This window comes from Rhinolophus ferrumequinum, chromosome 8, assembly GCF_004115265.2.
Source record: "Rhinolophus ferrumequinum isolate MPI-CBG mRhiFer1 chromosome 8, mRhiFer1_v1.p, whole genome shotgun sequence".
In the NCBI taxonomy this organism is placed as follows: Eukaryota; Metazoa; Chordata; class Mammalia; order Chiroptera; family Rhinolophidae; genus Rhinolophus; species Rhinolophus ferrumequinum.
In genome coordinates, this window is record NC_046291.1 from 10,320,570 (window position 1) to 10,336,581 (window position 16,012).

General features: G+C 49.0%; 1 protein-coding gene across 1 annotated transcript in view; it reads left to right on the forward strand.

Moving 5' to 3' along the window:
* Window positions 1-3,991: 3,991 nt before the first annotated feature.
* IRS1 (insulin receptor substrate 1) overlaps window positions 3,992-16,012 on the forward strand; it is a 54,355-nt gene continuing 42,334 nt past the window's right edge. Inside the window, exon 1 of the mRNA XM_033112204.1 lies at window positions 3,992-7,857. Coding sequence (XP_032968095.1) covers window positions 4,120-7,836 — 3,717 coding nt within the window. The 5' untranslated portion in view covers window positions 3,992-4,119 and the 3' untranslated portion in view covers window positions 7,837-7,857. The remainder of the gene's footprint in view (window positions 7,858-16,012) is intronic.

A 16,012-nucleotide genomic window follows, 5' to 3' on the forward strand; every position in this document is an offset into this window, starting at 1 on the left:
TCCATTTTTAAAGTTAATTGTAGGCATATTGCTCAATAGTGCATTCATGGTATGTAAAATTTTAACTTCTGGAATTATACCTGCATTTGTGAATATCAACATAGCTGTTCCAGTGTTTGGATGAATCCTTATTTAGGTCTCATAATTTAAAAATACACTTTAGTACAAATCATTTGTAACTGTCCTATAGATGGCAGCATTGAGCAACATATTTGGTAATAGGTGGCTTTTGGTTTCTGTGACTTTTCAGCTAGGAGTAAATTTTTCACGCAGTGTGTTATCATTTCAGTACACCACAAGACTAATTTAGCGTAAGGTGACAGGATAATACTTGTACCTGCTCAAAATCACTTCACTTAGATTCCATAAAAGCATCTCTTTCTATTCTGTATGTTATATGAACCAAATACACATTTCCAGAGTTATGGCAACCCATTAATAAAAAATATGTAGAGAACAAATGAGCTTACTATGGTATAGTTATAATAAATATTAACCACCTTTAACGTTTGTAGTAAAACGTCAGCAAGTTTGAAGAAATGACAATAACTAATGTTCTATGATCAGCGATTATCTTCCACATGAAACCAACTGTTTTGAACAGAATTTATCACAGAAATCTGGCTTATTTCATGATTTCTAGCCAACACATTAGCCACTGAAGTTGAATTTTTAAAGCAGAAATCCTTTCCCACTGAGACATATTTTTTAGAAAGCTTTTATAATGATTAGTTTTATATGATCAAAATCCTAACCTTTCTGTGAAGGTTACTGTAGAATTTTTGCAAATTAAATTGATCTTCCTGCCCTCTCCTCCTTTCAGGGAAGAGTTCAATGTTTTGTTTTCCACAGAGGTATGTTCCCTTTATTTAGCTTTTCTTTTTTTGGGGGGGGGGGGGAAGAGGGTATCATTAGAAAAGCAAATGTCTATGGATTTCGATTGTTTTCCTACAAACTGTGAAATAACCTCCACCCCGCGCTCCACATCAAATCTGTAAAAAGCTCTTTGGTCTTAGATTACATTGGTACTAGTAAACAACCTTTTATCTTTTTTTTTCTCTTGCCAAGGTAAAACCCCACACAGTTACACTTTACTACTAACTTCAGGCTTCCTACTCCGCACGCCCGCCTCCCCTGCTCTGCATAAAGCACACTAGCTATACCGCCAGGATCTCGGTTACTGTTATTGACGCCTCGTTACCAGTTTCAAATACACTCGTATGCTATTTATAGCTTTGCTGTAGTGGGCACGTGTGCACACATCACCAAGCTGTCAGAAGGAGAGAGGGCGGGCTTTCAATTCAACAGTGTGTACACAAATTATAGATTAACCAGGTTTAGATGAGACTGCATGACGGCAGGGAACAAAAAGGTGAGAGGAGAAATGAGAAGGTTCCAGGCTTCGGTTGGGTAGCAGCCCCTTTGCAGATGCCGAGGCCCCCAAATTCTCTTATCACACGCTGCTGAATGGCGCCTGCGGATCTTTTTAATTTTTCCCCCCCTACGCTTTGCAACCTACCTTGGTACCCCTACCATCACTCCTCACCTCCCCTCCTACAATGCAAGGTTTCTGAGAGACAGGGAGCCCCACCAATCAGCAGGCTTCCCCAAGAAACTCCCCCTGTCCCTCATCCTCGCTTTAGGCCCAGGCGCGCTCCTCCATGGCTCAGCCTGGCCGGCCATTGAGCATGCCCAGCGCCTCGACTGCAGCGCTGCGTTCCCCTGCCAGCATCGCGCAGTGCCTGAGAGCTGGCAGCAGACGAGGGACTCCCGGGTACAGAGGGGGAGGAAACTCCATACAAGCCAGGAAAGGGGTGGAAAAATAAAATAGCATTAAGCCGAGTGACAAACGTCATCTTTGTAGGGCCCTTAATGCCAGCTGGGCAAGTAGGGGACAAACTGCTTGTTTATAGGTCAGCTTTAAAAAACAAAACCCAACCCAACAAACAAACAAAAACTTTGGGGAGCGTTTGCTTGTGGGGACTGATACGACCCAGGCTGCTGACCTGCTCTCGTGAAGTACCGATTTTCTTGTACAGTTGAGCTGGCACCATCCTTGTTTTCTCCCATTATCCTTGTAGTCAAGGGTAAACACTTTATGGGGTGGTTCAATGGGTGTGGAAGCTGTGTGTGAAACAAACACTTCAGCCAATGTTTACACAGGAGGGTTTTGGCTTTAGGAACCCTCTGTAGATCCCTGACATCTGTTTAAAATAAAAAGCAGATTTCGGAATACGGTAAGGGACACCTCATTTTCTCTCTGTGCCTTTATTCCTAGGTGTGAATCCCCGCCCCTCGTTATGATGGGGGAGAAGGAGAAGCTGTGATATTTACATTTTGTCCCTAAATGATCAGCAGCTAACCGCACAGCACCGGACGTAGGACGCTTCCCAGGGATCCCTCTTCTCGTTATGGAGTGACCAGAACCCCTAATAGCTGCCCTTGGGCGTACCTCTGTTCCTTCGAGGTACCTCCTTGCAGCAAATGCGGGGATTCCAAGGTTCAGGCTGGTCCCGAAGTCCCTCAGGAAACCTTATAAAACTCCAGATCTCCTCACTCTGGCCTCTCACCCCGAAACTGAAATGCAGCTTTTATTATTTCCTGGGAGAAAAAGCCTTGACTAGAAACCTCCCTCCCGAGGGGTCGATCTTACCTGTGAGGTAAGCTGCAGCCCAGCTCCCGCGCCCCCTCCTACTCGGGCCCTCCCACTCCGCCCTGTAGCCGCAGTGGCCCCCCCCGCCGCCCCCCACCCTCACTCCTGCGTCTTCCGGAGCTTGCCCCCACCCCCCGCCGTTTTCCCAGACTCCCCTCGTGCTTTCGGGTAGCCACCCAAACACCCCCGCCCGTGCCCGCGGCGGGGATTCCTGCGGGCCGGGGGCGCCCTGGGTGGCGCACCGGGAGGAAAGCTCTGCGCCGGGGCGGGCGGCCGCGCAGGGGCGCTGGCCGAGCGCTGCGCCGAGGTCGGGCGCGGGCGCCGCTGCGGCACGGCCGGAGGGGCGGAGAGGGGCGGGCGCGGGGCGGGCTCCGCCGGGAATGTAGAGACCCGGGCGGGAGCCTCCCGGCGGCGGCGGCGGCGGCGGCGGCCGGGCTGCGGAGCGCGGAGGCTCCGTCACGTGTTTTTCTCCTCCGAGTGAGAGGCGGCGCGGTCGGAGGGGGCCGGCGCGTGGAGCCAGACGCCGCCGCTTGTTTTGGTTGGGGCTCTCGGCAACTCTCCGAGGAGGAGGAGGGAGGAGCGGAGAAGTAACTGCAGCGGCAGCGCCTCCCGGGGAAGAGGCGTCTTCCCCGAATCCTTCCCAAATCTAGCCCCTCGCCTCCCGCCCTCGTTCTCTCCCCTCCTCCCCAGCCGACTGGAACGAGGGACAGGGATGAGCCTGTCCCTCCAGCCCGTCCCGAGCTCCTCCGGTTGCCTAGTAGCGTTTCGCGTGGAAAAGCCACTTTCTCCGCCCGCCGAAATGGGCCTGAATGGGGGCTGCAGAGGACGCTTCTGCGGGAGGCGGCAGCACCAGCAACAGCCGCAGCGCCGCGGTCTCCGCGATTGAGCTGGTATTTGGGCGGCTGGTGGCGGCGGGGACGTTTGGGGGTGGGAGGAGGCGGAGGAGGAGGAGGGAGAAGCCCGTGCAACGCTGGGACTTGGCAGCTCGCCTCCCCCTGCCCAAGGATATTTAATTTGCTTCGGGAATCGCTACTTCCAGAGGGGAACTCAGAAGGGAAGGCGCGCGCGCCTGGAGGGGCAACGCAGGGACCTCCGGCCGCCGCCGCCAACGTGCGCGGGACTCCAGCCCGGGCGGCGAGAGATGCATCTACGCCCCTTCCCGGCCGTGGTGGTTGAGAGGAGACTTGGCTCTCGGATCTGGGCTGCACTCCCGCCGGACGCACTGCCTCCCCCCACGGGCATGAAACGCCCGTAAACTCCGGTCCCGGGCTATCTCCTTGGCGCAGCCCCTGCGTCCTGCTGCGGCCGCCCCTCCCCCGCGCGGGGGGGCGGCGTGGATTTCGTAGTCGGGGTTTCTGCCGCCTCCAGCCCTGTTTGTATGCGCGGGGCCGCGGCGAGGAGCCTCCGCCCCCCACCCGGTGGTTTTTCTGCGTCTCCCTCTGCTCGCCGGCGGTGGCGGCGGCAGCATGGCGAGTCCTCCGGAGACCGACGGCTTCTCGGACGTGCGCAAGGTGGGCTACCTGCGCAAACCCAAGAGCATGCACAAGCGCTTCTTCGTGCTGCGGGCGGCCAGCGAGGCGGGGGGCCCGGCGCGCCTCGAGTATTACGAGAACGAGAAGAAGTGGCGGCACAAGTCGAGCGCCCCCAAACGTTCGATCCCCCTGGAGAGCTGCTTCAACATCAACAAGCGGGCGGACTCCAAGAACAAGCACCTGGTAGCCCTCTACACTCGGGACGAGCACTTTGCCATCGCGGCAGACAGCGAAGCAGAGCAGGACAGCTGGTACCAGGCCCTCCTGCAGCTGCACAACCGTGCCAAGGGCCACCACGACGGGGCCTCGGCCCTTGGCGTGGGAGGCGGCGGGGGCAGCTGCAGCGGCAGTTCTGGCCTTGGGGAGGCTGGGGAGGATTTGAGCTACGGGGATGTGCCCCCAGGACCCGCGTTCAAGGAGGTCTGGCAGGTGATCCTGAAACCCAAGGGCCTGGGTCAGACAAAGAATCTGATTGGCATCTACCGCCTCTGCCTGACCAGCAAGACCATCAGCTTTGTGAAGCTGAACTCAGAGGCAGCGGCTGTGGTACTGCAGCTGATGAACATCCGGCGCTGTGGCCACTCGGAGAACTTCTTCTTCATCGAAGTGGGCCGTTCCGCAGTGACGGGACCCGGAGAGTTCTGGATGCAGGTGGATGACTCGGTGGTGGCCCAGAACATGCACGAGACAATCCTGGAGGCCATGCGGGCCATGAGCGATGAGTTCCGCCCTCGCAGCAAGAGCCAGTCCTCTTCCAACTGTTCCAACCCCATCAGTGTCCCCCTGCGCAGGCACCATCTTAACAACCCCCCACCCAGCCAGGTGGGGCTGACCCGCCGCTCACGCACCGAGAGCATCACTGCCACTTCTCCAGCTAGCATGGTGGGCGGGAAGCAGGGCTCCTTCCGTGTCCGTGCCTCCAGCGACGGTGAAGGCACCATGTCCCGCCCGGCTTCGGTGGACGGCAGTCCTGTGAGTCCTAGTACCAACAGGACCCACGCCCATCGGCATCGGGGCAGCTCCCGGCTGCACCCCCCACTCAACCACAGCCGCTCCATTCCTATGCCTTCTTCGCGCTGCTCACCTTCAGCCACTAGCCCTGTCAGTCTGTCATCTAGCAGCACCAGTGGCCACGGCTCCACCTCTGACTGTCTCTTCCCTCGGAGATCTAGTGCTTCTGTGTCTGGTTCCCCCAGCGATGGCGGTTTCATCTCTTCCGATGAGTATGGTTCCAGTCCCTGCGATTTCCGAAGTTCCTTCCGCAGTGTCACCCCGGATTCCCTGGGCCACACCCCACCGGCCCGCGGAGAGGAGGAGCTGAGCAACTACATCTGCATGGGAGGCAAGGGGTCCTCCACCCTCACCGCTCCCAATGGTCACTACATTTTGCCTCGGGGTGGCAATGGCCACCGCTACATCACAGGAGCTGGCTTGGGTACCAGCCCAGCCCTGGCTGGGGATGAAACAGCCAGTGCTGCAGATCTGGATAATCGGTTCCGAAAGCGGACTCACTCTGCTGGCACCTCCCCCACCATTTCCCACCAGAAGACCCCCTCCCAGTCCTCCGTGGCTTCCATTGAGGAATATACAGAGATGATGCCTGCCTACCCACCAGGAGGTGGCAGTGGAGGCCGACTGCCCGGCTACCGGCACTCTGCCTTCGTGCCCACCCAGTCCTACCCTGAGGAGGGTCTGGAAATGCACCCCTTGGAGCGTCGTGGAGGCCACAGTCGCCCAGATACCTCCACCCTCCACACGGATGATGGCTACATGCCCATGTCCCCAGGGGTGGCTCCAGTGCCCGGCAGCCGAAAAGGCAGTGGGGACTACATGCCCATGAGCCCCAAGAGTGTGTCTGCCCCACAGCAGATCATCAACCCCATCAGACGCCATCCCCAGAGAGTGGACCCCAATGGCTACATGATGATGTCCCCAAGCGGCAGCTGCTCCCCTGACATTGGCGGTGGGCCCAGCAGCAGCAGTGCTGCCCCTTCTGGGAGTACTTATGGGAAGCTATGGACAAATGGGGTCGGGGGCCACCACTCTCACATCCTGCCACACCCCAAACTACCCGTGGAGAGCGGTGGTAGCAAGCTCTTGTCCTGTACAGGTGACTACATGAACATGTCGCCAGTGGGGGACTCCAATACCAGCAGCCCCTCCGACTGCTACTACGGCCCCGAGGACCCCCAGCACAAGCCAGTTCTCTCCTACTACTCATTGCCAAGGTCCTTTAAGCACACGCAGCGCCCCGGGGAGCTGGAGGAGACTGCCCGGCACCAGCACCTCCGCCTTTCCTCCAGCTCTGGTCGCCTTCTCTATGCTGCAGCAGCAGAAGATTCCTCTTCCTCCACCAGCAGCGACAGCCTGGGCGGGGGATACTGTGGGGCGAGGCCCGAGCCCAGCCTCCCGCATCATCTCCACCATCAGGTCCTGCAGCCTCATCTGCCTCGAAAGGTGGACACAGCTGCACAGACCAACAGCCGCCTGGCTCGGCCCACAAGGTTGTCCCTGGGGGACCCGAAGGCCAGCACCTTACCTCGGGCCCGAGAGCAGCAGCAGCAGCAGCCAGCCCTGCTGCACCCTCCGGAGCCCAAGAGCCCAGGGGAATATGTGAATATCGAATTTGGGAGTGATCAGCCGGGCTACTTGTCTGGCCCAATGGCATCCCACAGCTCACCTTCTGTCAGGTGTCCGTCCCAGCTCCAGCCAGCTCCCAGAGAGGAAGAGACTGGCACGGAAGAGTACATGAACATGGACCTGGGGCCAGGCCGGAGGGCCACCTGGCAAGAGAGCCCTGGGGTCCAGGCTGGCAGGGGGGGCCCTGCACCTCCGGGGACTGCTGGCGTGTGCAGGCCTACCCGGGCAGTGCCTAGCAGCCGTGGTGACTACATGACCATGCAGATGGGTTGTCCCCGTCAGAGCTATGTGGACACCTCTCCAGTTGCCCCTGTCAGCTATGCTGACATTCGGACGGGCATTGTGGAGGAGGCGAGCCTTCCTGGGGCCACAGCGGCTGCTCCGTCCTCATCCTCAGCAGCCTCTGCTTCCCCCACCACACCTCAAGGAACAGGGGAGCTGGTAGCCCGCTCTTCCCTGCTGGGGGGCGCACAGGGACCTGGGGGCATGAGCGCCTTCACCAGGGTGAACCTCAGCCCCAGCTGCAACCAGAGTGCCAAAGTGATCCGTGCAGACCCGCAAGGGTGCCGGAGGAGGCATAGCTCCGAGACCTTCTCTTCCACACCGAGTGCCACCCGGGCGGGCAACACAGTGCCCTTCGGAGTGGGAGCTGCAATGGGGGGCAGCAGTGGTGGCAGCAGCAGCACGGAGGATGTGAAACGCCACAGCTCTGCTTCCTTTGAGAACGTGTGGCTGAGGCCTGGGGAGCTCGGGGGAGCCCCCAAGGAGCCAGGGCAAGTGTGTGGGGCTGCTGGGGGCTTGGAGAACGGTCTCAACTACATAGATCTGGATTTGGTCAAGGACTTCAAACAGCGCCCTCAGGAGCGCCCCCCTCAACTGCAGCCGCCCCCGCCCCCGCCTCCTCATCAGCCTCTGGGCAGCGGTGAGAGCAGCTCCACCAGCCATTCCAATGAGGATTTAAGCGCCTATGCCAGCATCAGTTTCCAGAAGCAGCCAGAGGATCTCCAGTAGCTCAACTGGACATCACAGCAGGTGCGTTTCATGGTGACAAAGTCAGAGGACAAACTGCTTTTAACCTTGGGCTTGAATCCTCTTCCTCTTTGCCTCTGCCCCTTCCCTCTCTTCCCTACTGCTGCTTTAGGGAGTGCCTTCAGAGGAGGTGGGGAGGTCAGGGCATACAGATGCTCACCCCAGTGACACCTGGCTGATAGTCAAATCAACCTGTAGGAGCAGCCACACTGGAGGACTGCTGCAGGTTTCCAAGTGAAGTACACACTGTAGTCGTTTCAAAATATCTATAATCCCAGTTCCGATGTTTGTGAAGTTCTTATATAAGAACCTTGACCTCTTTATTGAAGTTTACTTTTGACTATATACTTAGGTCACTCCCTGGAAGGGACTGTTCTTCTACAAAAAATATTTGCTAAAGCAGCAGCTAAAACCTTCATTTAAGATAATTTCTCGGAGCTCTTAGGTTGCTCTTGGTAAATCGTTTCTGTGATTTCACAGTACGAAGGCTACATAAATAGCAGTAGGAAACATCAATTTTTATTCACATTCCCTTAAAATGATTCAAGAGTAAGCTTTTCTAGGCTTACATGTTTAGAGAGAGAAACACCTGTCTACCTATGACTCTCTCAAAAGTAATTATGGGGGATGCTTTCTTTTTGTTCCTGAACCAGGACTTAGGAAATACTCAGGCACCGACCTACCACCTCACAGGCATGGCCGCTTTTATACGGGCTATGCAGTGAAGTCTGCATGCATCTGGGACCCATTATTAGTTAGGAGTATGGAAATTCACCCCCGTGTGTCTGCCTCACAGTTGTCTGTTCTTGCAAGGGCCAGCACGGAGACATCTCTGCAGATCATTTAGGGGCTACTGTGCATCTTCTGTAAAATTACTTAACATTTTTATGCTGAAAGATGGACTGTTAAGTTAGGGAAATGAAGGGGTTTTGTTTTGTTTTGCATTGAACGTGAAGGGCTAAACCTTGTACTCTTTACTTTTAGGATATTTATTGTTTGCCGTTAAGTTCAAGAGTAGACGTCCCAGTAAATGTTGAAAATTGGCTTTAGCTCTTCTGTGGTTAAGGCTGTATTAAAAATGAAAAATATTTGTAATAGGAAAATAGCCTGCCCATCATTCTGTTGAGCCTATTTTCTGGTGGTCATAATTGTGGGAAGACAAGAAGAGTATAGTTTGCAAATAATGTGATGAGTTGGCAATGCAGAACTTTCTAGCGTTTGGAAACACTTTATTTTGACAAACTGTCTTGTGATATTCTCTTTATATATGCTTCACAGAATGAGCTTTTAAAAGCATTATTCTTCTTAATATATATCCATTCATCAGAAATTAATTTATGCATTGGGTTCCTATTGATAGGTATTTATTATGTGGTCACAGCCTCCTTGATTCTAACAGTTTCCAATATTTGATCCATATCATTCTCTATTTTGTAGAACAGGATATAGGTATATGAACAAACTAAGATTTTAGGTGGTAGGATGTATTATAAGAAGCATTTATTTGATCGGTATTCAGCATTTATTTTCGTGTTTCCCTAGAAGAGATTTAATTGTGTTTATCAACATGAACAGTAAAAATTTTGGTTATTTCAATGATGTTTGGGGAATGTGAAGCCCTTGAACACTTTAGTCATTTGTGATTCAGTCTTTCACGTATAAAATAATGAGAATTTGAAGGAAAAACCCCAGCAGAACTTACATTTTGGTTTTAAAGGAGATGAAGGAAGAAACTAAGAAACAATAAGTTTTCCTCACCTGCTTTCTTAATTTGAACACATTTCTTTTTATAGAGTAGAATAAATAATATTTGCTCTGAAGAAAATAGATGACCAAATTGAGTTTTTGTTTTTAAAAAGGGCTTAAAATCCTCCTTATGTGCAGGATACATTAAAAACAAACCAACCAAAACAAAACAATCTTCTATTCTTAGCTTTCTTAGGGAAAATATAATATTCTGGAATAATTATATCCCTAATAATCATGGAGTAGCAGACTATGCTTTAACAGCACCATGCCAGAAATTTCTACAATGTTTATTTATAAGATGTAAATAGAGAGAGATGAAGGGGTTGTGTGTGTTTTTAAATGAGGCACTAAATGCTACTCAGTTCACATTTACACCCTGCATTCTGCTTGCTTTCCTTTGCCCGGTTTAGCTTAAAGATGTGATTTGATAGTCAGTTATCATATGAAACAAAAAGAAATCAAACCAATCTGAGGCACACAACTATACTAGCAAGGAGCATGTTGGTTTGTGAAAACATCGTTTTCCTAACTTCCTCAGCAGTTGCTTTCTTTGCCTTGCTTTCCCACGTCTCAGGTGAAACCTGAAACAGGAAAGGCAGTGAGGGACTATGAGCGATGCAGTGTGGGCTTTCTCCTAGTCCCTCATTGTAAACATCTCCATTTGCCTAATATTTTCCCCGCTGTGTCTTAAAGGAGAACATTTGTGAGGCATCTAGGTCAGCTGCCCTTTGCTTCACCTCCTGTCCATCCACCTTTTCTGTTTCTGGGGTCACTGTGTGTCTCTTCCAACTTGGTTCGGACCTGCTACACTGCTTCTCCAGTATTCCCCCTCTCATTCCCTTTGTTTCCCACCTCTTATTCTGTGTTCCTGGCATTGCCCATTTTTTTGCTCCATTTCAGAATTTCGCAGTACTTGTGGCCTACCTACTCTCTGCAGAGTAAATTGAGAGCCCAAGGAGAGCAAAAAGGACACAGCAGCCCAGCTACCTTTAATCAGCCTTTACCTCATATTTTTTTGTTTTGAAACTGCAGCTGGGCAGATAGAGCCGACTTTGGCAAAGACACAGACCCAAGTCATCCTTTTTAGGTGGTTTTTTTTTTTTTTTTTGCTCGTCATTTTTGTTAAGTCCCCTAAAAGGGTGGTGGTAGTGGTGGTGTGCATTTCTCTTCCTTTCACTCTATTATTTCCTTGTTGTGTTCAAGGATTCCATACCTCCAGGACTACCTCCCATCTCTCCCTCCCTCTCCCTCCTTTTCCCCTCACTGTGTGGCCTTTTTGTCTGGCGCAAACCCTCTGGGCTCTGGCACTTCCCCGTTTCCCGGGTCATCTCCGCTTCCTGCATTCCTCCCTATTTTTTTGGCACTTGGTTTCCCCCTCCCTCCTAGCCCCCTTTTGCTGGGGGTTGGGGATTCTGCATCAAGTCTGAGGCTGCCCTCTGAAGTCTCCCACCCGCCCTTCCCAGGTGGCCTGAGGACATTGAGGTGGCTGGGCCCATCCCCTGCACGGGTGGTGGGTGAGCCCCAGCCCCTGGGTCAGCACGGTGCGGAGACTGGCTCTGGGCAGGCGGGGCGGACTGGCGCTGATTGGCCCCCGCCAGAACCAATCAGCGCGAGTATCAGCCTAGCTTGGGGGGGCGGGAGGGGGCGGCGGGGCCTCGGGTGGGGGTGGTTGGGATGGGGGCATTGGCATACTCTGGCTTTGGTCTGGGGTCCGGCAGTGGCCGTGGGCCTGGCGTTCCGGGCTGCCTTCTTCCACCCCTCTCCCTCCACCCTTTCCCTCTGGGGCGGTCAGGACTGAGCCAAACTTGAATCCCTCCCACCCCCTCCCAGAGGATGTTCTGCACTCAGCCTTATTCGTGCATGGACCAGAATCTTAAGAATGAGAAAGTCCAACCAGCCCACTGACAGAGGCCGGAAACCCACACTTCCTCTTATTTTTAATTGAGAAAAATCCAGGCCGTGACCATGTGACGTGCCCCATTTTGTTTCCCTCCTCTCCTTACTACGGTTTACTACGTGCTCTGTTTCTTCATCTTCCTGTCTTAAAATTCCCGGAGCATGAGGAAGCTACAGCACGTGGTTGTAGGATTGACTAGGTTAAGATTCTCACATTTACACCCCTTGCTAATGGGAGGCAGGAGGGGGAAAAGATCCCGACATGGAAATACATGTGCTGTGGCTGGCACTGTTTGGGGATCATCGGAAAAAAACCTCATTTGGCTTTGAAATTGCATTAGGGTCAATGCTATATGGAGTGCCTACAGTTTGTAAAGCAGGGAGCTAGATAAGTTCAACAAAAACTGACCCTTCTAGGCCCAAGGGAGCTTACTGTGAAATGAAAACGTGGCATAATGCTTGCAAATCGTGAGAATAGAGAGATTCACTGCAAGGGCTTGGGTAGGGTTCCTTTCTGAGGTCGGAGGAAAGGCCTTTTTGAGCTCTCAAAAATAGATTTGTTTTTTTGACCAGTGACAGCTCAAGTGAAAGCCCATCAGGGCGGGCTGGGCAAACTGATTTTGAAAGACTGCTAGATTTGTGTCCTGCTCGCTCATATAACCAAAATTATGTGAGATGCATTACTGTATGTGATGGAAAATTTGTTCAGGTTTGTCTTTTCTAAAATAAATATGGAAAATAAGAGAAATACTTTTCTCCTCCCCCCCACCTCATCCCTCTCAAATAAGCGTTTCTCGCTGGCCAGTATCCTTGAATCATAAGCCCCAAAGGCAGCATTTTTCCTTAGGTGCGGATAGAAACATCATAAGTAAAAATGTAAGGAAGAAGCAATGCCCTGGTGTAAATGCTAGCCCTAATACTGCTTCTGAGATGTGGAAGAGTTTCTCTGTTGTTCCAGAAAACATTGAGTTAGATCTGTTAAATAAGATCTAACAGTCTTATTTCTGCCATTGTTTAGGTGGCTTTTTATATTAAAAAATAAAGCCATAAAAAATTCTGTATTTGTAGTCATTTATCTGATTGCCCCAAATAAATACTGTTTCCAATATTGCTGTACTGTAGGGACTTGGAATTCAAAAGTTCATGCCCCCCCTTTTTTTTGGTTTATCAAAATTACTGGAAAATAGCTTTATGCTATCTTGACTGATGCAATGGAAAAAGCAGGTCCTGGGAGCCAGAGATCTTGTGTTGTAACAGTGCCCTTCACTCGCGGAGTGACCTTGGGCAAGTCACTTAAGTTCTCTGGACCTATTTCCTCATCAGTAACTTGAGAGTTTTGTTCTAAATTACAATGGCCTCCTTTGCAGCTCTAAACATAGGAATATTTTGGAGAAAATGACTGGTTTTCTTTAATGGGTCAGTTGTAATGAGGATTCTTTCTGAGGAAGCTGCTGATGGGTTCATAGTGTGAAGTACATTAGAAAATTCTGTTTTGTCCTCTTCTCGCTTTTGGATCAGACACTCTTTAGGGGTTGATTAAATACTACATTTAACCTTTCTTGTTTGGAGGGGACATTTTTCAGGTTTTAACAGACCTTAAGACAAACCCTCCTGACTGCACCAGTCTAAATTTTTGGAACCTTCTCTAGACTGGATTAGGCTCCACCCTCTCCTTTTATTACAATTAAGTGTGTGTGGTCATGCAAGTCACCTGCTGCGTCCTAAGGGCAACTGTTGGAAGCATCTCACCCACCCTATAATACAGGTCAAGCTTCAACCAGTTTGTTTCTATGACATTATTCTGTTCATTCTGTTGGAAATCACCCCTTCTTGAACTGGTAGTCTGCTTATGAATAATGTTTCTCATTTGTATCATCCCGAAATCCTTCAGTGAGGTAGCCATTTGAGTGAATGGAAAGGAAATCTGAGAGGCCAATTAGGGACTGTAGGAAGTCTTCCACAATTTTTTGTTTAGTTTTCATTTTCTCTGTTAGCTCAGAGTTTCTCTTGCTGGCAAAATGAGTGTTGTCCAGCTTTTTTGTGCTTTAGGATTTTTGATTAGGCAGTTGAGCTTACACTGATTTGTTGACCCAGTGTTCTCGTGGCTGTCGAGTTGCTGATGTACTCAGAAGTTCCAACCCTTTGGATATCTTCATGTGGATTTCATAAATCACTAGAATAGTCTATTGACTCTTTCATTCAGAGCTTCATTGACTTATCTTTTCCAGTCCTCCTGCTATAATCAGATATATTTCTTAGCTGGATAGGATATGAATGCTTCTTTTTAGTTTGGTGGGTTGGTAATTTTAGGATAATGGAACACTTCACAATGTTAAGGTTTTGTTTTGCTTTGTTTTAAAGAAAGCCATTTCCTCAATTATTTTCTCATGTTACAGAGTTACTAAAAATTGTATTCAAGGCAAACTGCTTCTTGTGAATTTAGTTTGAAGTCAGTTGCATACTAAAGGTTCTATCACTTTTTTCCTACTAATACTTTTTTGTGTTTAATATACTATATCTTTTCTACCACATTTATTAGGTAATTGATTTATTTCATTCCCTTATGAGTCCATAGCTGTGTGGCAAACTTTAAAAGCTCTTTTTAAAATTTTTAAAATGTTACTGAAACATGTTCAGAAGTTGGCATCACACTGAATTTTAACCAAATTACATTTTAATATTAGTATAGTGTAATAGTATACTAATTTCATATTAATTTCAAACTAATATGAAATAGTTGGCAAGAAAAGTTATTGTAAATCTTTTTTTAAATGACAGGCTAGTAAATATCATCTATTTACTTCTAATCTTGTCTTCCATTATGGACATGATCTCTCCCATTCTTAATTCACAGAAAAAGGGGAAAGATGGATTAGGTAAGTATAATGTACGGCCGTCTATGGGCAAAGGAATATGTTCCATTTTAATAAAATTCTTACTGCAGGCTCTGCTTTAACCTATTTGTTAAACTAAATTTGGTTTGAATAAATGTTATTTGTGCTTCTTCAGTGAGTCACTGATCTTTGAATAATAGAGCTTTTAAAAATGATGTGTTTCTGTTGAAAAGGCTGCTTTTTCAACTCCTTTTCTGCATTTTCAGTAATGATGGCAGTAGAATTGAATATGTGGGTCAGATTATAATTTTAATCATATCTATATTCATGTGGAAAAGAGATTTTTGTGATGGGATTATCCCTACCCTGAAGGTTTTATTGAGTAAGCTGAGTTACATGCATTGTTTTTCTCTTGTTGTTTCATGTCCTGTTCCCCCCCTCCCCCAACTCTGGGTCACACTTTCCACCATCCCCTCTACTCCTGGTCTGGCCCAGTTAGAGCCAAACCCATGTACATTGGGTGCTAATTGGTTGGCTTGAAGAAGATACCAGAGAAACCCCAGTTGTAGTAAGGGAAAAAGACTGATAGACTTTCCCCTCCTTTTATTCCGTTGATGAAAATATACTTTGCTGTGAGTTCTCTGATCCTCCTTCACGTATTTAAGTCACGTTGCTGAACAGAATCATTTAATCTTGAGAAGTTGATAGCTGTGTTAGGTTTGTTGAAAGGATCAAGGAGGCATGCTTTTTTTCCCTTCAAATATGGGTCTATATTTGAAGAGAAAACTATACTTGACACTATATTTGAAAACCATATTTTGTAGAGAAAGTCATGATTCTTACTTTTAAGAAGGTTATGATCAAAGTGAGACAGGCAAAATTAAAAAAAAAAAGATGTTTACGAAAGTATAACCATTAGTGGAAGGTCTCTGCAATATTCCATTAATTACTGTGTCTTCAAACTATTATTCACTTGCTATTCTCCAATGATCATTTCCCTGTTCATTTAAAATTATTTGAAGGGCTCTATAGGAGCCCTTGAATTTTAGGGACTGTGAGAATAATCAGAACTTCAGCATCTCCAATGCAATATTAGAGGCCACCTACTTCCTGGCTCCGACATAGATGACCCGACCTTGGCCAAACAGGTCCTAAACCCCTATTTCTTGTTGCTCCCCTCTCTCCCCTTTTCTCAATAAACACCATCGAACACCTACCATATTTCCCCGAAAATAAGACCTAGGCAGACAATCAGCTCTAATACATCCTTTGAAGCAAAAATTAATATAAGACCTGGTATTATATTAATTATTATATTATATAAGACCCGGTCTTATAGTAAAAGAAGACCGGGACTTATATTAATTTTTGCTCCAAAAGACGCATTAGAGCTGATTGTCTGGCTAGGTCTTATTTTCAGGGAAACACAGTATTGTGTTCCAAATAGCATATATTTTGTTGAGAGAGGATGGGGTTGGATACTTGTAGAAAAAAACAGGAGTGAGGGGAGTTCATCCAAGTACTTACCAAATTTCTCATGGCACAATTGATCTGGATTCAGCTAAATCAAGATTCAGAACATGCAATCCATGGGAGTCAACATTTGTCATGTCCGTACAGGGTGAATGTGCCATCTACTTCAACGTTTTGTGCTTTGCTCCATCATTCCAACCAGAGTT